At 51.7% G+C, this 21,416-nt stretch overlaps 6 protein-coding genes across 6 annotated transcripts, besides 1 other annotated feature; 2 read left to right on the forward strand and 4 right to left on the reverse strand.

Moving 5' to 3' along the window:
• Window positions 1–21,416: part of a sequence feature (contig 1.161 621..266267(-1)) that runs on past both edges of the window.
• Window positions 42–906, reverse strand: ANIA_08784 (DUF5321 domain-containing protein; the record flags this gene model as incomplete). The annotated part of the gene is made up of 3 exons (XM_676961.1): window positions 42–218; window positions 283–368; window positions 426–906. 3 exons carry the CDS (start codon window positions 904–906, stop codon window positions 42–44), a joined length of 744 nt encoding a protein of 247 aa, XP_682053.1.
• On the forward strand, window positions 1,222–7,426 carry ANIA_08783 (separase bimB; the record flags this gene model as incomplete). The annotated part of the gene is made up of 2 exons (XM_676960.1): window positions 1,222–3,228; window positions 3,278–7,426. The coding sequence occupies 2 exons, from the start codon at window positions 1,222–1,224 to the stop codon at window positions 7,424–7,426; spliced, it is 6,156 nt and encodes a 2,051-aa protein (XP_682052.1).
• Window positions 7,698–8,944, forward strand: ANIA_08782 (S-formylglutathione hydrolase). The gene is made up of 3 exons (XM_676959.2): window positions 7,698–7,973; window positions 8,030–8,445; window positions 8,515–8,944. Exons 1-3 carry the CDS (start codon window positions 7,709–7,711, stop codon window positions 8,698–8,700), a joined length of 867 nt encoding a protein of 288 aa, XP_682051.1. The 5' UTR covers window positions 7,698–7,708; the 3' UTR covers window positions 8,701–8,944.
• Window positions 10,850–11,770, reverse strand: ANIA_08781 (uncharacterized protein). The gene has a single exon (XM_676958.2). It carries the CDS (start codon window positions 11,491–11,493, stop codon window positions 11,113–11,115), a length of 381 nt encoding a protein of 126 aa, XP_682050.1. The 5' UTR covers window positions 11,494–11,770; the 3' UTR covers window positions 10,850–11,112.
• On the reverse strand, window positions 13,329–14,884 carry ANIA_08780 (uncharacterized protein; the record flags this gene model as incomplete). The annotated part of the gene is made up of 2 exons (XM_676957.1): window positions 13,329–14,700; window positions 14,763–14,884. 2 exons carry the CDS (start codon window positions 14,882–14,884, stop codon window positions 13,329–13,331), a joined length of 1,494 nt encoding a protein of 497 aa, XP_682049.1.
• Window positions 16,679–21,020, reverse strand: ANIA_08779 (uncharacterized protein; the record flags this gene model as incomplete). The annotated part of the gene is made up of 7 exons (XM_676956.1): window positions 16,679–18,282; window positions 18,354–19,325; window positions 19,383–19,931; window positions 19,981–20,398; window positions 20,496–20,743; window positions 20,804–20,953; window positions 20,993–21,020. The coding sequence occupies 7 exons, from the start codon at window positions 21,018–21,020 to the stop codon at window positions 16,679–16,681; spliced, it is 3,969 nt and encodes a 1,322-aa protein (XP_682048.1).

The raw sequence follows: 21,416 nt of genomic DNA on the forward strand, positions 1-21,416 counted from the left end.
AGCCGGTATTTTTTGCCAAGTGGAATAGTTATCGGATAGTATTAACGCAGTGATGATTGCGCCGATGAGTCCCATTCCGCTAACTTTCTATCGGCGCGAGCCATGGCCGTCCCCATTCCACCGCAGTCTCTTTGCTCTGGTGGCGAACATGTCTGCGAGGATGCCGGGAATAGCTGGCTAAAAGAAGCTGGCCTTTCGTTTCGTCTGGCTGTCCTTTGCTGTTGCCTGGTCATTCCTACCTACCGCAGGTTCGGCAGGATCTTTCGTTGCCTGTTCCTGAACCCGCGCTTCTTCTTTCGCTTTATCTTCCGCTGCCCGCTTTTGCTTCTGATGCCATAGCGAGTCTTCGCGTTCAATTTCTTTCAAAACTAGCAAAGAAACCGATTAGTGTGCTTCCAGCAACAGACCCAGAAAGGAAAACAAACCCTCATCCCACTCCCGCTCAACCCTCGCATCGCCAGTTCCCAACATCTTTTCAACGTCCACCTCCTCTCCCCGCTGTATCTTCCCAATGACCTCTTTCAAAAGCCTAATCTTCGCATCTGTGCTGCGCAAATAGGAATTGTATTCGTTCTTGAGTGCAATCATCCGGATTGCTTGCGAGCCGATCAGGATGAAGATGATGATATAGAAGGACGCTGGATTCCATTCTTTTGTTTTCGGAGATGACGCTGGTGATGTGGATGGGGAGCGGTTCCGGAAAGACTTCGGAATTAACGAGGTCCAGAGTGACGGTTGTGCGATCTTGGGAAGGTGCTCGGTTGTTAGGCGCGTTCCGTAAGAACATGCTTGGAAGTGGGTTGATGGTGTTCGTCGGGGGTGTGCTGGGGAGAGAAGTGCGGTGGGAGTGGTGGTTTTTGAGGTAGCGCTTGGTCGTACGCGCAGAAAAAGGCGTGTTGAGTTCATGGCGAGCGAGGTAATAATTATGAAATATTATGTGCTTTCCTCTGTTAAGACGTTGGAACCAGTTCAAGTTGAGGTTGAAGTTCCGATGCGCCGCTGGGATAATTTGCGGAGGCCTGAATATTAAGGCATAAACACATGTCGGGGAACTGAACAAAGCAAAAGACACTAAGCCGTTTTGAGGCCCGTTGCTGCGACAACGCACCCCATTGTGGTCTCGCCGGGCGAACTCCATCCCGACTCTGTCACATCTTCGATGCAGGATTGAGGACGGCATATTAGACATCACTAACATACAGACTCATGATATAGCCAGCTATGGCGGTTACATCCTTCCCGGCCGATTCTCTTGCTTCAATGGAATCGGTGAAGCAGACGGTGCGCTCGACGTCAACATGCTCAGCTGCCACCGTGTTGTCACTCCAAACACTCTTCCGAAGTGCAGGGGAGATGGAAACAACGTTGAGGAGGACCGCACGAGGCACGAAAGCCACGGCTACGAATGCGACGGCGTCATCGCGGGCGAAGACTACGCGGACGAAATCGACAAGCACGAGCACCACAAGAACGAAAACGCCAGCCCAGGATGTTAGCACCTTTACAAGTACGAGTGCGAGCCTTGCGGACACACGGCTTTCAAATCAAGAAAAATTAGTTCTTGCTACAGAAGTGTTCAATTCCACGCTGAAGACGCTTTCAGATGCGGTGAAGACGGTTATGTCCATCTCGAAAGAAAAGAAGGATGCGAGTCCCACGAAACGCGGCACTACCACGAAAGGTCGGGTGAAAACGAGCCAACCCGACTTAACGGATAATGAGAACGGTGTGTCGGCGGTAGCAGAGTGTGCACGGTTATCCCTCTCATGTCTCAGGATGTTGAGAACGGATGCTATGGTGGACGGAGGATTGCCAAATCTGCAGCTTGAGCAGGGCGCTTGTGTGCTGGCAGGCAGGTTGCTGGCTCTCGGGCTGAATGATGCGGCGTATAAAGAGTTGAGAGGACTTAAGAGGAGGATTCAGAGTTATCTCGAAGAACTCCCGTCAGGGAGGAAGAGGACGGGAAGGAAGGATGCTGAGGACGGGGAGGAGACAGCGAAGGAGCGGATGTCGGACCTTTTATCGTTCTCGGATATTGCGAATGCTCGGTCGATACACGGTCTACTGGTTTCGTTCCAATCGAATGCCTTGCGTCTTATCGCTGCAGAGAAGCGACCGGCTACGGTGCAGAAGCTCGTGCCTTCGTTGCAGCTGACGGACGAGAGCAGTCCAGCGAATGTGATAATGGCATCAATTGACTCGGGGGCGCTCACCAAGGATAAAGCCGCGGTTCAGCTTCAACTGTTATCGAGTACCGTTTTGTCTCTATCCGCATCTGGTGCCAGCACTGGCAAGGAGCGGTTAAGGCCAAGTATAGTACTCAGTCTACAGCTTCTAGCCTTAGAGATTCGATGCATGTCCTGGAAGCTCTCAGGGCATGCCTGCGAGGATAACAAGGAGATGTGGGACCCACTGGCCAGATATATCGGAGCTTTTGCGCAGGCGACTAAAAGTATCGAGAAAGCCGAATTCGCAGTGATCTACAAGAACATTGTCCGGCTACAGTCTGCTTTTTCAAAGACGCAGAACTGTGCAACGCGATCTACGGATAATTTATCAGTGGCCCGAATTGCTACTATTCTGGGACAACTCGCTCAAGACGCCGGGTGTTTTGATGAAGCCTTACAGCTCTTTACGGAATCTCTCAACCCACTCTCGAGTAGCCAATGCCTGGGGATGGCTACTGTTCGGTGCAAGATTGCGGCACTCCATTTCCAAGCCTTTAAATCATCCGTGAAACTACCGGGCGATGTCTCAGATGCCGTTTCTCAAGCGACAGCCGCCCTCAGTATATCGCTAAAGGGCAGTTCTCACGATCTGGATGAATTGCTGGTTCAGGCGGCTAAGCTGAAGAAGCTCGCCATGGGCTGGTTTGGAGATCTAATATCTAAGGGCCAGGGTTCACAATGCGAGAACGTCGTCTTTCCGCGCATATGCGAATTCCTCAGCAGCTTTGTCCGCTTCTTGCGTCGGTATATTGGGCGGCGACCTGAAAATGACGAATTGAACGACCGAGAGATATTCCAGAAACGAATCGATGCGGCGCAAAATATTGTACTTGCGGCAGTAGACTCAACCATAGCGATCGGCAAGTTATCAGTCATGTCACAACGCCCGGCATGGGAAGAGACAGTTTCTACTCTGCTCGATTGCCAGCGCCTCCTCGCGACAATTGAGCCTTTTGACGAGGTCGACGTAGCTACCGCCGATTCTATTGACCAGGCCTTAGTGATAGTTGTCAAATCTCTTTTGGTCACGGTATCTGAAAGAAAAAGAGGCTGGCAAAAATGCTCGCGAACTTCTGCCACTGCTCAAGCAATCTGCCTACTTGCTCTCTGGATGCTCCCCTTCTCAGCGGGCGACTGGTTTCGCTCCACTTAAGTATGAGCGGCTTGCGCATACGTATATTGAGGGCAACATGGTCTCTGAGGCCGAGGTTGCCTTTCGTCAATCCATCACTGACCATATTGCTGCCGGGGCCCTGGACAAAATTGCCTCAAGCACGGACGGATGCTTTCCTCACCAGATGAACCAAGATCCGAAGAGAAGCGGATTCACGCTTGGGCGCGTGCTTTCTGCTTATTTGAAGGTGAAATTACGGAACAAGAGGTCCGCGGTGAATGAGATCTTTGATGATGAGACGCTGCCATCTGTGCAGCGCGGCCATGTCCTGGAGTGGCAGCTTGGTATCCTAACTGAGATACACGGCACTTCAAACAATGATAACGTCTTCCGATCAGTTTTCGCAGAGGTTGCGACTAGGCTTTTTAAAGTGTATCCAGCCGAGCAGCATCCTGTTCGACGACTACGTGTTCTGCTTTCTGGATTACGGTTTGCTCTGGAACAACCGGGATTCTTGGATTCGTCCTTGCTGCAGCGATTTGCGGATGAGGGAAGGAAAGGACTGGACGATGATGACTACCAGGATGACGACGATATCAAGTCGTTGGCTGTCTACCTGAAGAACTCCGTTCGTCTCACACTCGGCCTTCAACAGGGTAGCCTAGGACCAGAAGAACTGGAGTTGATCGTCTCAACGTGGACCTCAATCTTACGGTTCTGTCATGATCTGAAGTCACTTGTGGCGTGCGTCGGCAATGTGGAATACTTCCTTCTTCAAATGAAAGCTGTTGTCGACTATACGGAAATCCATGGTCTATGGAAGTTCCAGTTATCTACTCTCGAATTGGTCTTGCGTGTTACTGAGCTGCACGGAGCTGGCACATTCTCTGAAGCTATAATAGTTCTGTCCCGGCTAGTTCTTCAGTATTGCCGAATGGGATTCTGTATCAAGGCGCATTCCCTGTTGAGTCGGGCGGACGGCTATATCGCGAACCATGAAGTGTCTTGTCTGGCGCGGTTATCGTACGAACTTGCCCGCGTTGGATTCCTTCTTGAGACGGGCGACAACCAGAAAGCGGCGACTGTTCTTTCGACAGCGAGGATGATATATGAGAAGCATCAGGCAACAGAGGATTTGGATGCCTGCTCGGTGTTGACGAAGATTTCATGGGAGCGACTAGTTGCTGATGCAGCGTTCATGAGCTCGCGCCTGTCATTTGCTCAAGGCTCAATCAAAGATGCTTTGTACTTCGCTAAGCTGTCAGTCAGGTTGAACTGCAGAATCTGGGCCAAGGTCGAGAAGCTTGCTCAGAAGAAACAAGAGAAGGCCGTTGTCGGGGACAGTTCGGAACTCGAGATTGTTGTCGAGGGAATGGCGAAGCTTGAGGTTTCGCAAACATCTTCCACTTATTCCCAAGGTGCCCCGTTCTGGCCCCATATTGGATCACATCACAGCTCGTTACTACATCTCGCGAACTTATCTGCACACCATGGCTTATTCCAGGATGCCATATACTATGGGGAGCAAGCGTTGAAGATTAACAAGTCACTGAATGCTAACGTGCGCTTAATTGCTTCACAAGCGCATCTTGGCTCTCACTGGATCCTTGGCGGACATATCTCTGAGGGTCAGCAACTCCTTGCCTCTGCCAAGGCACTATCCGATAAACTAGGGAGCAGCATTGAGCTTGTTTCATTACGACTGAGCCTGGCTGCTCTTCATAGGGTGGAGGGAGATTACCGCAACGAATATCGCACCCTTCGGGAGGCCGAGAAACTCCTGGGTGGGTTGTTTGAGAGCCAGGCGGATTCAGCAGACATTCCTGACTTAGAGGAGAAGATGGACAAATTACGAGTTCGACCGAAGAGTAGATCAACCAGGCAACCCGCAACAACTGCAACCAGAAGAACCCGCAGTGCAACGACATCCGCCCGAAGCACACCTAAACCGCCACAGAGCGTCGAAGCCACGAATGCTTCAAATACGCTACTTCAGATGAAGAGCGAGATTCTTCTGCAACAGGCTGCGTCTTTACGTGCACAACGGGAGTTTGAAGCAGCCTCGACCTTGCTGAGCGACGCTAGAAAGTTTGCTGTGACGAGAAATAGCAGAATATCGGTGCATCTTGGAGAAAGTGAGCACCTGCTCGCGGATGCCATTCGAAACTTTGCCAACCATGCGGTATACTGCGTTCTTCCGGAGTCAACCATCTCATTGCCGTCTTTGGAACCTAAGGCCGCATCGGAGAGCTCCAGCAAATCCGCGACACGCAAAACGAGGGCACCTACCCGGGGAACGCGTACCAAGGCTCAAGCGGCAACAGAAGACTTTTCTGTCATGCTATCTAAGGCCGGTGACTGTCTGAACGGCATCTTCGACACTGCTACCCAGCTAGGGTCTACTCTGGATAGCCACTCTGCCTCACGACTCATGAGCCGCATCTCAATGCTGTCTCATGTCACTGCGTCGCCGAACCACATTTTGTGGCCGCACTCTCCTGCGAACATGAACGAGGTTGGTCGCATTGGTGCGTTTGCGAGAGAACGTGCCGCTATACGTATAGACAAGCGGCTCGCTGATTATTGTGATCCGCTGTTGTGGCCACGTTCCGAACTGGAGTCAGAAGGCGTGAGTCCTGATTTCACCAAAGAGTATGTCGACATACTTCCTGACAATTGGAATGTTTTGTCTCTGTCCTTGAGCGCAGATCGGGCCGAGTTTGTTGTCTCGCGTTTGCACCGAGGCTGCTCTCCATTCCTCCTGCGGCTTCCGCTTAGACGCGGAAACTCGGAAGATGAGGAGGAGCAATTTACATTCGAGGATGGAAGAGATGAGATGAAGGAACTTATCCGCCTGGCTAATGAGAGTGCTCACGCTGCAAAGTTGCAAGTTGACCGCCAGATGAAGAAGGAATGGTGGAAAAATCGCGAAGCGCTTGACCGCAGAATGGAGAACCTGCTGCAGAACATCGAGAACGTTTGGTTTGGAGGATTCAGGGGGATCTTCTCCCCCATCCCGCTTTGTGAAAAGTCGCTCGCACGGTTTGCGAGCGCTTTTGAGAATATTCTAGAAAATCATCTCCCCTCAAGACGAAAGGGGAGTCGGGCACAGGGGCCAAAGTTAACGCTGCATCCTAATGTTTTAGAATTGTTTGTTGGAGTAAAGGGCTTGGATGACCAAGAAGATCCGGAGGACACGTTGATGGACCTTCTCTACTTTGTTGTTGATATTCTGCAATTTCAGGGTGAGCGCAATGCGTACGATGAGGTCGACTTTGATATGATGGTCGTTGAGACGCTCGATGCCGTCCGGGCATATCATGAGGCGGCCAAAGACCAGGCCACGCAGCGACCGAACAATACTGTGCTCGTTTTGGACAAGTCTTTACATTTGTTTCCGTGGGAATCTCTACCGTGTCTACAAGGACTGCCTGTCTGCCGAGTTCCATCCCTGGAGTGTCTCCGTGATCGAGTTTTGCACTTGCGCTCCGGGAAACAGAGCGCTCTCAGTATCGATCGACGCAACGGCACGTACATTCTCAACCCTACGGGCGACCTAAAGACAACTCAGGAGACTTTCGAGAAAGATCTATCCAGTCTTAAAGGCTGGACAGGCATGGTCAATCGGCAGCCTACAGAAGACGAATTCAAAGATAGCCTTCAGTCCAAGAGTCTCTTCCTTTACTTTGGCCACGGAAGCGGCGCACAGTACATCCGCGGCCGAACCGTCAAACGGCTCGACCGATGCGCTGTGGCATTTCTCATGGGCTGCAGCAGTGGCACTCTTACCGAAGCCGGCGAATACGAGCCCTACGGAACGCCGATGAACTACCTGCAGGCGGGATCTCCGGCGTTGGTGGCTACGCTATGGGACGTTACGGACAAGGACATTGACCGGTTCGCGAAGGCGACCTTTGAGCATTGGGGGCTGATAGGAAATGGACACCGTGGGAATGAGGGGATTGGAGAGGCTGGAGTGGCTCTGGATGCGGCGGTTTCGCAGTCGCGAGGGGCATGCGTGTTGAAGTACTTGAATGGCGCGGCGCCGGTGGTTTATGGCGTTCCAGGAGTTTTCCTACACTAGTTTTGGAAGTGCATTATTGATTGGGCATGCATTAATAGAGGAGTTGTCGTTATCTATCATTAATATCACGATATAATATCTTCATCTGTATAACACAAATATAGAGTAGGGACGGATTGCCCAAATCGGACAATGGATGCGGGGAGCGGGGAGAGGCTGCCATGCCAAGCCTGCCCCTCATTCCCCTCATCACTTCTCTTCAACTTCCAGGGACTTGACCAACTTCACTCCTCCCGCTTCTCGTGCCATCAATCCCATCCGTCTTTTCAGGGCAAGCACACAATGTCTGTCACAACCAAAGCCACAATTGCCTCCTTTGGCGGCAAGCTTCTCAAGCTCAGCCATGCCGCCAAATCCACAAATTGCGAGATGGCCTTCAACCTGTACCTCCCACCACAGGCATACAAGACACCCAGCCAGAAGCTGCCGTTGCTGATTTACCTGTCCGGTTTGACCTGCACGGGAGACAATTGCTCTGAGAAGGGCTTTTTCCAGCACGGCGCCTCCAAGAAGGGCATTGCCGTGCTGTACCCAGACACGAGCCCTCGTACGTCTCTCCCGGCAAAAGACAAGGTGAAAATTACTTACTGACGATCGAGAAAGGCGGACTCAATATCCCCGGTGAAAACGACACCTGGGACTTTGGCACCGGCGCGGGCTTCTACGTCAACGCCACCAAAGAGCCCTACAACAAAGGGTACAACATGTACACCTACATTACAGAGGAACTGCCCGCCACTGTCTTCGAGGCCTTCCCGCAGATCGACTCTTCCCGTGTCAGTATTACGGGCCACAGCATGGGCGGGCACGGGGCGCTGACGCTCTTCTTGCGCAATCCGGGCAAGTATAAGAGTGTCTCTGCGTTTGCGCCGATCTCAAACCCGATCAATTGCGCGTGGGGGCAGAAGGCGTTTGGTGGATATCTCGGAGAAGAGAATAAGGAGAAGTGGAAGGAGCATGACGCAACTGAGTTGGTGAAGGGATGGGCAGGGAAGAATGTGGATATCCTGATTGATGTGGTGAGTTCCTCCAGCATTTTGCTTTCGATATAAGGTGCTTTCTGGAGGTGAGCTGATCGTAATTGCCAGGGAACCGGCGACAACTTCTACAAACAAGGCCAGCTCCTTCCCGAGAACCTGGAAAAGGCTGCCAAGGAGGCTGGCGTGACGGGCATCAATGTCCGGTACCAGCCGGACTATGACCACAGTTATTACACCATGGCGACGTTTTCGGATGATCATGTGGAGCATGCGGCCAAGTATCTCTTTGCCTAGTGGGTTTCCCCCCTCTGTGGTTCTGGGCAGGATGATTGAACTCTGGTGGCATGTTCGGTTCTGATTTTGCCAGCGGTCGGCAGGCGAATCTTTGAGCTGTTATATATAGATGGATGGCAATGGAGAACCGTACAACCTCAAATGACTTGAGCAAGACCATTATCCTGTCTAAGCCTCGCTTGACACTCCTCGCACTCTGTCTGATCTACCCACAATGCACCCGAGGACTTCAGTGAATGTATCAATCTTTAGTGTCACCTGTCCTGGTCCTTAGCAAACTTCAAGCTAGTGGTTACACCTGGCCTCTTATCCCAGTCCCACCCCCGGCTGTCGTATATGCAAACAACATCACTTGGCCGAAGCCATCCCCAGCTCCAGAACCGCAACCTCTCAACCGTGATTCTTGTACCCGCGTGGCTTTCTTTTACCAAGATCGGGCTGGATCACGAGTCCCCTGCAAGGCTCAATTGATTCCCAATTTTGTCACTGTTCTTCGGCCTCCATCCCCAATTGTTAGGCACTCTACCTGATTCCCTAAGTGCCTTGCACCAGGCTAGGAAGTTACCTAGATCTACCACTGTATCAGGCATTGAGGCAAAGACACAAGACGTAAATTTGAGAGGCAAAGCACAACAAGGTGAGAATTCATCTTGCTTGACCGATCATACACAGAGGACTTTTGTCCGCTGTTGTAGTCGATCATCCTCCCTTTTGCTCATAACTTCGTAGATTAATGATGGTCTCATGTGCATCAAGATTGTCTTGAACACCATCCTGTCTGGGTATTTTAGCTCGGGGTGTTTTGAAGTGCACTGGCTGGTGCATAATCTCCGCCCCTGCTTGTCATCCCAGTGTGGTTGCTTCGTCGTCCTAATGGCACTGCCTCAACATGGGATTTTCTGCGTATTGAGCAAACCCAATGGTTGACTGTCACACGGCCCCTGGATTTCATAAGGATCTGATCCGCCCCAATGTGACTGCTGGCAGCCGTGCGTTGGTCCACTCCGCAGCCCAAATTGAAGCAGTTTAATATACGAAGATCATACCTCTGTAAAGCACATTTGAGGTGATATTGTGCGGTGAGGTTGCAATTCTCACCATTTCAACAGACCTCCTGTGAACCTCGCTGACGAAAACATACAAATACAAACAAATTTTTATAATAATGTACAAGACTTCAAGGTCGCCAACTGAAAAAGCCTTCCATAATACAGCCAACTGAACTATTACGGGTTGGATATTGCATCTGTTATGAACGAGTTTTTGGCTATACAGACCCGGCGAGCGATGTCGCTCTGATGTAGGGTTCAAGCTAATGGGAGATGTTGTCCTGTGCCAGACTAAACAAACTGCTGCATACGAGCCAGGTGTATGCTCCTCGTTGCGATCATCTTAAGGCTTTGGGGTTAAGTTTCTCTCGTTGAGCGGCCCAATGCGGCCAGCCATGGGAAGCGTCCGACTTTTCAAAGGCCTGGGAATCCTTGGAGACGAAAAGAACGCGTTTCAGTTCCTGCAGCTCCTGCTCGGATTGATCACGAGCATGCCTACAACAGTGAATCTAGCCCCAGAGAATGAAAACAGAAATCGATACGAATCAATCTCAGCGGTGCCATACCGCAGGCTCAGGCGGAGAAGCTACAATCAAGCTTGAAGTGAAGAGATATACCAGCAAGAGCTGCCAGGGATCTGACCTGAGATTGTAGATAGATTCAGCGCAGGGCTCGTCGATTCCATGACATCACTATTGCAGACGAGGCAAGGACACTGAATAATCATGCAGCGAGATACCGTCAGGTCACCACTATCCAGCAGCGTCAATAAACCGTATCGAAGTAAGTGGTTGCGCGGTAGGGGTGGGCCATCTACATCGGGAATCACAGGATTCCGTGCTCGTGAGCAGGTTCACGAACAATGCTTCTACTCGACTTGATCATCGTTCCACACGATCTGACAGCTGCGGGAACTGATAGCTTTGAGCACTTTCTCTCCACGTCAACAATATCTCTGCATGTCCTTGGACCCTGCAGTGCCCCGATCCAGCCAGAGTACGAGAATCTACTGCCTGGACATAGCCAGTCCGCTCCCCTTAACTGTACATCCCCTCTGGAAATGTATCATGCATCTTGAGAAACTTTAGGAATTCCTCGACTGCCGCTGCATTGGACATATGCTCTTGCCTTTCCCTTTACGGGAACACTACAGTGGAATGGTGTTCATATATATATTGAGGATGTGGATTAATCATACCATTCCATACCAGTCCGTCAGTCATATCGTAAGTCGTTAACATGATACATCGCTAAAAGCACACTCTCTCCCACTTGTATTTCCTTCCCAGTCAACCAAATGGACTGTCCTTCTCTATAAAAGCCCTAATCTTGCTGTTCCCAAACCTCGTATTTTGAGCGTCCTTCAATCTCGAACCATCCACCTCCGCTCATCTTTGCTCAACTTCCGATAACTCCCGTAATACTCGTCCGTGTTCTCAATGGGCGTAATACAGTGAACTGTCGGCGAGCCCCGGAACTGGATCTTCTTGTTTGCGGCCCCTGACGGCCCCGTTGCCGTTGGTTTCTTGAGAATACTCTTGGCGGAGCATGTGTTGACGTAGCTGGGTGTTGAGGTTGGGACTTGCAGTGTTGAGAACCGCTTTGAGGGTGCAGGGCTGGACGGATGCGGGCTTCGAGGCGAATGGACTTGTTGCAAAGGCCCAGGGGACTTGATAGACAGCGAGAGTGAGGGCCTCTGGGTGGCAGCGATGGAGACAGAAAGCTTAGGCTTGGTGCGGTACATTTTGGCTGCTTGTTTTGATATTGAGTACTGGATCTTTTGTGGAAAGTAGTAGGTGATTGATTGCAGCAAGCCAAGTGGGTTTGAAGCTCAGTTGAGATGTATTGGCGACGAAAATATTGACGATATATTGGGACTCGACAAGGCAGACTTTGATCAACAAAGTCTTGAGGCTCAAGGTAGGAGTATAGTATGTAAGAATAACCCGGCGTTTAAAGAAGGACGTTGTCTGGACCAGCCAAGCAACAAGCAAACGGAAGAACCGAAAATAGAAAGGGTCGAAGACGACAGGAGAAGCGAAGTTGTTTCAGGAGGGAGAGAGGTGCAGCAGTGGGCGGCTATATAGCTGCGCTCTGTAGAAGAAGCAGTTAGGGCAAAAGGTGCGGGCAGCCAATCACCACACTGCCTCGCGCTAAGCGCCCACGCAATGCACGCTCTCCACCCCATCACATCGCCCTGGCCAATGGAGTTCGTGCCCGGCCATTCTTGCTGGGATTGGGGGGCGGCAGTTGCTTCCTTTTTTTGGACCATGCTGCAGCAGAGTTCCGATCAAGAAGGCTAGGAAAGTCTCCTAGGGCAACAGCCAATTATAGAAGAAGTCCCACACCACCGGCTGTTGCTGCTGCAGATATCACAATGTGACTTTTTCGTCAGGAATCGGGATTCGGATTTTGACTGCATCAAGTTGATTGTGACGGACAAGTGGGTTGGCTGATCCTCGCCTGTCGCTTTCTCATGCTTGGTAATGTTGTGACAGATCGGCAGATCAGAGGCAAGAGTCTTCAGGTTAAGACAAGGGTCAGTCTGTCAGACTCTTGCTTTCTGGTCCTACTTCGGGTTATGTATGTCCTACATTGTGATGGTGATGCAGAGGTTAGTGATGTGATGTGATGGATGTGTTGTCGCTGTGGTTCGGTGACAGGAGTCGCCCAGCTTCAGTCTTCACGGCTCCCCTCGTAGCCAGGTCCTCTCCGCCATGACCCGTAGTATTGATGTGTAAGAGACTTCTGCATGCTTCTACCTAGCTTGGTTGGAGCCGTGGGTGCATATTGAGGGGTATTGGGGACGAGACACTCAGTCACGGCCCCAGCCCTACTCTGCTTGAAATGTCGTTCGGTGCGCCGGACAAGGAAGCCGATCTGTTTGAAGACTTTGAGCAGGGCTAACTGACAATGCTAGTCAGCTATCAATCTGACTGACTGATCCAGAGGGTGCAAGAGGAGCTATTGGAGCTTATACTCGCAGCTTTAGCTCCTGCGGATTCAGAGCATTTATCCTAGTCCTACGGAAAAAGGAGCCATATAGGAGCCATATAATGTTCAGTTTCTTCTATGTGCAGGCTAGCGGGGAAGGAAATACTTGTCTGCATCGTAGCCCTAACTCTACTTACGGGATGTGGTACTGCCGACATCGGGGCACTTCGAATACCGCAGGGATAATCAAACAACAATGCAAACTATGCGAGTCATCCTTTTCTTCTCTTTCTATCTGATATCTCCATTTGTAGGATGGGATCTGATACCGACATGCGAGAGAAAAGAGGGATTCTTTACGTCGTTGTAGAGCATATAGACGGCGGAGGATTAGAGCCAGTGACTGCACAACGAAGGTGGATAGACTGCAGACCTATGGCGTGACGCGACATGATGTCTCGTCGTATGGTGTGGAGCATCAAGAGGTGCTAGGATCCTCCTGTAGGTAGTGTCTGATGGAGACAATATGAGTGCAGATGATAATCCTATGGCTGGCCTAGTATTCAAGAGGAGAGTCTGTTTACACCCTCTTGCCGGTTTATGATACACTATAGTACATTGAAATATCGTACACTCACCATGCAATCATTCCTTCCCCTCCCTCTGCCACCCTCCAACACCCAGTATCCCTTGACCCCCATCTTCACCCCCGTCACTCTCATCACCCTCCTCAAGCCCCCACTTCCTCAATGCCCTCGCCTCGAACGCACTCCTCCACCCTGCCTCAAACATCTCAATCCCCGCCCAGCCCACCATCGCCGCATTATCTGTACATAGACTAATAGGCGGCGCCACAACACCTACATGCCCAAAGCCCCGTCCATCCAACCACGTCCTCAGCACATGCATTAGGAACTTATTCGCCGCAACACCGCCGGAAACGACGAGTGTTGATACGGGGACACTGCTCGGGAGCGGCTTTTGCCGCTTGTCATTAGGATTATTTGGGACGAGCGGAACCCACTGGCACAGCGATTCCAGTGCGATGATAGTCCGTGACGCGAGGTGCTCGAACGTCACGCGCATGACCTCGCGGGCTAGAAAGACACGCTCTTCATCTGATAAGCCTGTTTCTCCGGCGCGTTTTCTAGCTTTAGCAAGGGTATGATTCACTGCCGTGGCAAGGAACGCAAAACTAAACGCCAGCTCTCTCGTCTGCGCATACGGCGTTGTGAGACTCCATCCGTACTTCGAGACGACCTTTGAGACGGCGATTTCGTCACCTCGGGACTTGGGCGCGACATAATCTGCATAGTCGGCGCGGCCGTTGGGGAACGCATATTGTTCTAGTAGTTTGCCATACATGGTGTTCTTGGATGTGCTGAGCAGGGATGAAGGCAGGATCTCGCGCGCGGCTTTGTCGAGGGCTTCGCCGAGCGCAACGTCTGTTGTTGTGGCGAGGATGCGGTGGTCTGTTAGGGAGGAAGAGTTAACGAGGAGGGTATGTCCGCCTGAGGCGAGGATGGAGAGGAAGGGGAAGGCTGGCTGTAGTTCCCCCTTTTCGTTCTGCCGGTCGGTATTGTTGGGCGAAGAGCCCGGTGAGAGAGCAAGAGCGGAAACAAGCCTCGGCGTTAAGAGGTGTGCCTGCATATGATGGACACCCACAAACGGCACCTGCCATGCAACAGCCAGTCCCTTTGCCGTATCGAGTCCGGCAAACAGATTTGACCGCATCCCGGGGCCTCGGGTCACAGATATAAAGTCTGGCTTCTGGCGGTTGCCGTCGCCGAGCGAAACAATCTTTGTAGGATCATTTTGTGATTCTGCAGATGAATAAGGGAGATGTGACAGAGCTTTGTTGACTAGTTTTGCGACATTCTGCTGGTGCGATTCGAGAGCGCGCACAGGGTGGATGCCTTGATAGGCTGTGAGGTCCGGGGTGATATTCTCGAGAAAGTGAATCTTTGCAGCGCCGGATTTGTCATTTTTGTGGACTATTGCTACGGAAGTGTCGTCGCTGGGCAGAAGAGTTATTAGCATAGTCACGAGCAAATATTGGGGTTCGCGGAGGCGACTCACCAGGATGTTTCGATCGCGAGCGTTAGAAGCCCCCGGCGTCGCGAATCTGAGGTCAGCCGCGCATTTCTCCAGATGTTTCTGCGGCCAGCCGTGAATGCGGATACAGCCCGCAGATGTAGCATTAGGACGTACGGGTTGGGCGTTGATCAAAGTGATTGAAAGGCCAGAGGTCGGAGATCGGAAGTTTCAGCGGACCGCACGGGCCATGAGCCCTAAGATAATGCCCTGAGCCCTATTCAGTATACTGATTGGTCTCTCATGCCTCTTCGTATCAGTCATTCATCCCGAAACTGCCCATGAACATTATTTAACATGGGTCGCTTCGAAAGCTAAGAGCTGAGTAGTCATAAATATATTTTAAGATGCAGTGTCCTAGTTATCAAGCAATATCGAGCAACAGAGAACAAGCGAAGCTTAATCTGAATAGGCAGCGTTGCGGCCGCAGGCCTGGGCATTTTAAGTGGTTGGGTTGGCCTCATTACCAAGGTAAGGAATGTGACATGAAAGAATTACTCGCCGCGGTAAGTTAATGATATCTTAGTACAGTAGCTACTAGACAAGATAGAAAAACAAATTGTCAGCTCGTACGACAGCGAAATGCTGTCTGTACGCGCGAGTCTACAGTCGAGGGCTTAGGTCTTTGCGACGTGGCTGGCCCCGCTGAATAATTCCCCAACAGAGAGTATGATAATGCAGAGAAGGATATAAGCAATAAGATTTGTGCAACAACATCTTATTCATATGTGACTGTAAAAGGTTGGGCAGAGCCGAGAAAAATTAAAAGGAAAAAAAGGGAGAGGTCCTGCCCGGGATCGAACCGGGATTACCAGATGTGACTCGGATAAATCAGAGTCTGATGTCATAACCATTAGACCACAAGACCAATGTTGATGTTATCGGCAGATAACGTTACTTATATCCAAATCTTTCTGTTCCAACATCTTGGAGTTGGAAATATTGATGTACTGTGCTATATTTTCCCAACTCCAGCTATCCGCGCTGTAGATCAACCTCATCTCGAACAGTCGAGTGAAGTAGATGTTGCCTCAGGGTGCTAATTAGAGTCTTTCCGGCTTGAAAGACAAGGATCCCACGTGCGCCTTGCACAATCTGGTCTGAAATCACCCTGATTCAATCTCTTCGTCTTCGACGGTTTTGCACGCTATCTATTATGCGCAATCAGAATCACAACTTTTATTTAAAATAAATAATGCCGATATTCCTACTCTTGCTCTGGCACCTATGAAAACATGTGCTTCCTGGTCGGACCTGTCCTCTCGAAGCCACGCCCAGCACGTACGCTTATCTTGGGCCTAAAGTTATACTTTTAGACAGTATCTACTGTATAATGTATATTTAATCAAAATTATACAATACACTGAACTGGTTGAAATCAGATTGCTAGTAGTACCTGTTAGTTAAAGATCCCTATATATCAATATCCTAGCAATATGATTATAGCTGAGGCCCGGCCTCCCCATCGTGCAATCTACCGTCAGTCCAAAGAATGGTTTTGCAGATACATTAGGACTTATTTATTAAAGAAGCCGAGATGAGAGTAAAGCACACAGCAGAATAGACGTCTTAAGTACCCATTCTTTCATTACTAACTTGATAGGCATGTTTTGCCCCTCGGCTCTGTTAGCCTCTCAATGAGGGCGAAAGTAGAGATCTGGAATAAGCAAGGTGAGGTCTATCAAGGGAAGGATGAAAGGTGCAACAATATTAGTATGACGGAGAATGTTGAATATAATTTATATAAATGTGACCGAGTGAAGATGAACCAAGGCGGGATATAGATTGGAAGGTTTCGAGGCTTATCCAAGCACCGCCGATGGCATACAACTGCTACGGAAAATGGGTAAGATGGATGTACATGTAGTAGATGTGCTGTATATGTTTGTAACTGGGTTAGCCTAATTAGACGCCTCCTGTGCAGCCGCATAGGCAATCACACTGCCTGATGCCCTGGGATACTGCTGCTGCACTCGAGGGACATCTTCCTTGCTATTCCCATTAGAAAGCCCTGGCACTCCCCAACCTCCACCACCAGGTGTATGGATCACACACCGATCCCCAGGCTGCATGCGCACCATATTCTTTGCCCCCATATTCACCCATCGCCACTGATCCGCAGCTTCAGCCCTGTTCCCCTCGCCCCCCTTAACTCTCTTCACCCAGTAGTTCGCACCTCGTTCTCCCTCGGCGCCCCCTTCCATCCCATACGGAGGCACACTGCGCCGCTCAGTAATGACGCTGAAGCTCAGCGGTGCCCGGCACTCGATGTCGCGGACCACCCCGTCCCCACCATCATGCATCCCCTTCCCACCAGTCCCACGCCGGATGGCAAATTCCCGCAGAATGACGGGGTATCGTTTCTCGAGGCTCTCCGGGTCCGTGATGCGAGTGTTGGTCATATGACAGTGCACGCCAGAAGCGCCATTCTGCGTGCTTGTGGCGCCAGACCCGCCACAGATCGTCTCGCCGAAAGCGTACGAAAAGCCTTCCAGTTTCGAGCCCGGTTCGGTGCCGTCGCTATCCCCTCCAAAAAATCCGAGACAGTTCATGCACCCGTTTGAAGCAGCGGCTGCACGGAAAGCGCGGAGGATAACATCCACCACGCGCTGGGAGGTTTGGGTGTTTCCTGCGCAGACTGCCGGCCCCGAGGACGGGTTCAGGAAACTTCCCTTGGGGATGATCGTGTTGATGGGCGCAAGACAGCCCTGGTTGAGCGGGATGTCGGTGCCAATGAGCAGGCGCAGAGTGTAGATGATGGCTGAGTGGGTGATTGCAGGGGGGGCATTGATGTTGCTGAGCATCTCCACGCCGGTGCCGGTAAAGTCAAATGTTGCGGAGCCGTCCGGTGAAATGGAGACGGACAGTCTAATCAGCGTGCCATTGTCCATCTGGTCGGTTGCCGTGAGGTGAGGTCCCAGCCTTTCTCGAACGGTAGTGAGGTAGGAGCGCACGGCTAGCTCGGCGTTGGATTGGATGGCGCCCATGTACAACTGCACGGTTGGTAGCGTGTATTCTCCAATCAATGCTTGGACAAGAGTCACTCCCTTGTGGTTGGCTGCCACCTGGGCTTTTAGGTCGGAAAGGTTGTCTTGGATGTGTCTACTTCCTGTGCAGCCGGTGTACTCGCCAGAACTCAAGAGGATCTCGGTGATGCCCTTCTCGTCGAAATCACCGCCGTGGATGAGCTTGAACGACCTGATAGCCGCGCCCTCTTGCCACAACTCTGTTGAGTTGGGTGGCATAGATGTTCCGCCCAGTCCGCCAATATCAGTATGATGGCCGCGCGAGGCAACATAAAAGGCCACCTTCGACCCGGTATTTTCGAATACGGGCGTGATGACGGTGATGTCTGGAAGATGTGTTCCGCCGGCTTCGGGGTGGTTTGTCACCAAGACGTCTCCTGGGACGAGCTTGCCTTTGTGGAGCTCGTGCTGATGTTTGACGGCATAGCTCATCGAGCCCAGGTGCACTGGGACATGCGGAGCGTTGGCAACGAGGTCACCTGCTTAATCAGCTGCCTGTTCATCTATTAGAGAGAAGGAAAGGGGGATGTGATGCTGGGGAGGATTCTACCTTCTGGTCCGAACAGTGCACACGAGAAATCAAGCCGCTCCTTGATATTTAATGAAACCGCTGTCTTCTGCAACGCCCGTCCCATCTGCTCTGCAATGCTCATAAATCGGTGCCCAAATACAGAGAGTTGAATATGGTCCACTGTTGTTGGCTGTTCTGTCACAGCAGAGGCCGTAGACAAGACTTCGATAACGATATGCGAGCGCAACACCTTAGCCACCGTGTTTGGTGCCACAACAAGGGTCTGCGTCTGATCGACGATGATGGCCGGTCCATCTATTGAGAGACCCGCTGGAAGATTCTGCACCAAATAGACGGGCGTATCTTGATATCCCAGTTTGGGGAAGTATACCTGATTCGTCAAGAGCCTTCCAAGGTACCCCTTTGCAGGAGGCCTGAAGGTCGTCTCACGCAACTGCTGTCCCAGCTGATCTCCCTCCCAGTCCTTCCTTTCGCTCGCACCGATACCGCGGACTCGGACATCATCGACATATATAGGCTTCTTATCCGGAAAGCAGAACGAGAACTCGCGGAGGTGAGTCCTGCGGAACTCTGCAGCGAAGTCACCATTATCCGGCCTGAGAACCATGATCGAGGTCTCTGTGCCCTGGTATCTCATGTTGAGGTACATCTCGTAAGAGATATCATCTGCTGCGATACCTTGGTCCAGCAACTGCTTCCCGACTCGGCCTCGAAGCTTCGACAGCCGCTCCTCAAGCTCTTGTCGGGACCGCTCATTGTAAATCTCGTTGACGGGCTCTTGGGCTTCCTCTACAACGTCCGCCAGGGCCATTCCTATCTTTGTCAGTTCTGGTGGGAGAATTGTTGGGTAGAAGCGGTGCGGCGTCTTACCGTATGCCGAGAGAATGCTAGAGAATCTGTGGATGACGATGGTCGAAATCTTCAGTGTTCGGGCAATGTCACAGGCATGCTGCCCTCCTGCACCTCCAAAGACCGCAAGATTATGGCTCGCTGTGAATGTTAGAGAGAGGGTTTGTATTTATGAGTGATTCCTAGGTTAATACGTACCGATATCATATCCTTTGCCCTCCGTCAACGCCCGGATTGGCCGACACATGGCCTCATTGGCAACATTCAAGAAACCGCAGGCCACCTCTTCTGGAGTCAGAGCTTTGCCGGTATCTCTGTTGATCTCCGCTGTCAAAGCGACGAACTTCTTCTTCACAATGTCCACATCGAGCGGCTGATCCTCTGTCTCGCCGAAAATCTTTGGGAACAAGTCTGGGATCAGCCGGCCTAGGAAGAGGTTTGCATCAGTCACCGTTAGAGGGCCACCCTTGCGATAACATGCAGGGCCAGGATGCGACGAGGCGCTTTCAGGACCGACGACAAAGAGGCCGCTCCGCCAAAATAGGATCGAACCGCCGCCGGCTGCGACGGTGTTGATATCGAGCTGAGGACTCTGAATCGTGATTCCGGCAGTGTTGCTCTCAAAGACATGCTCGAATGTGCCCCCGTACCGTGAGACGTCAGTGGAAGTGCCACCCATATCAAAGCCCACAACCGGAGTGCCAGAGCTGGCATCGTACGAGGTCCGAGCAAAGCCAACGACTCCTCCTACGGGCAGTTAGCACTGAACAGCCCAGATGAATTTGACGAGTCTCACCTGCTGGTCCACTGAGGATGCCCCTTAGCCCACTGAACCGGTCATGGCTCACGAGACCACCATCAGACTGCATGAAGTCACAGCACACGCCGTCCAGGTTTCCGCCTTCAAAGCCCTTTGCGAACCCGGTCAAATAGGTCTTGATCTCAGGCGTGAGGTATGCGTCCGCCGACGAGGAACTCCCCCGGGGCACCATCTTGATCATTTTTGCAGCGACGCCAGAGGAGAGGGATACATGCTTGAACCCCTCGTCAAGCGCTAGCCTCTCGACCCGATTCTCATGGTGAGGAAATACATGTGAGTGGGTGAAGCAGACGGCGAGGGTATCGAACCCCTGCGCGCGGAGCTCTCTCAGTGTTTGTCGGACAGTGGTCTCGTCCAGTGGCTTTAGAATACGGATCATGTCGCCACTTGATGACTTGACGAGAACCCGGTATCTCCTTTCTAAAAGCAAAGAGACCCGCTGCATCTTCGTCGAATCCCTCGATCGTGACACGTTCGTCAACCTCCCTTACCTCCGAGTAGAGCACCTCTGGCTTGACGATATTCAGGTCGAACAGCCGGGGCCGCGACTGGTACCCAATCTCCAACAAATCTCGGAACCCCTTCGTGACGAGGAAGGCATGTTTTGTCCCTTTTCGCTCGAGGAGCGCGTTCGTCGCGACTGTTGTACCCATGCGGATCGACTCTAGCTCGCCTTTCGGGAGGGGAACGCCGCGGGGGATCTCTTGACCGTAGTAGAGCGAGAGAACCCGTCGAATGCCTTGATCAGGCAGCGTCAGCAGCTGGTGAGATGGCGGTTTGGGACCCTCGAGTGACATACCTTCAGTCGGGGCATCGGCGTAATTAGCCGGATCCACTGAAAGCAGCTTCAAAACAACGTCTGGCTGCCCTGGTAAGCTTGCCCAGACATCGGTGAATGTGCCGCCGCGGTCTGTGAATGTGAGCCTTGGTGTCTTGTTCTCTCTAGGATCTGGAGTTTGGTGGTTCTTACCAATCGCGATGCGAACACCGCCGGGGGCGCGTAATGGAACGGTCATGGTGATGGACGAGAGAGCGGAGTTGATGGAACTGTATCTTGTTCTTTGCGGGAATTCAAGCCTACTTTATAACCTAGTAGCATTACACCCAGTGCCCCTCAGGAGCTGGAATTGGAAGGTCGATACGGCTGGAACTGGGTCGACCATGGTCATCTGCATCCATCCATCTCCAGTATCCCAATTGATGAGTATACAAAGGCCGGCCCAGCCTGGAACATGCCTCTCCTCTGGATGCTTCCTCCATTCTGGCCTGGAAATTGGGAAGGTCGATACGGCTTTAGCTTCAATTTAGCTTCAATCTTGTCCCGTTAGCCACCAATGGGCTACTGCATCGGGCACCTAGCAGTGGGTCTTCCCCAGATCCTTTATCGGAGTTGGAGTAAGCCACAAGGCTCC

The sequence above is a fragment of the Aspergillus nidulans genome, chromosome III (genome assembly GCF_000011425.1).
Source record: "Aspergillus nidulans FGSC A4 chromosome III".
NCBI lineage: Eukaryota > Fungi > Ascomycota > Eurotiomycetes > Eurotiales > Aspergillaceae > Aspergillus > Aspergillus nidulans.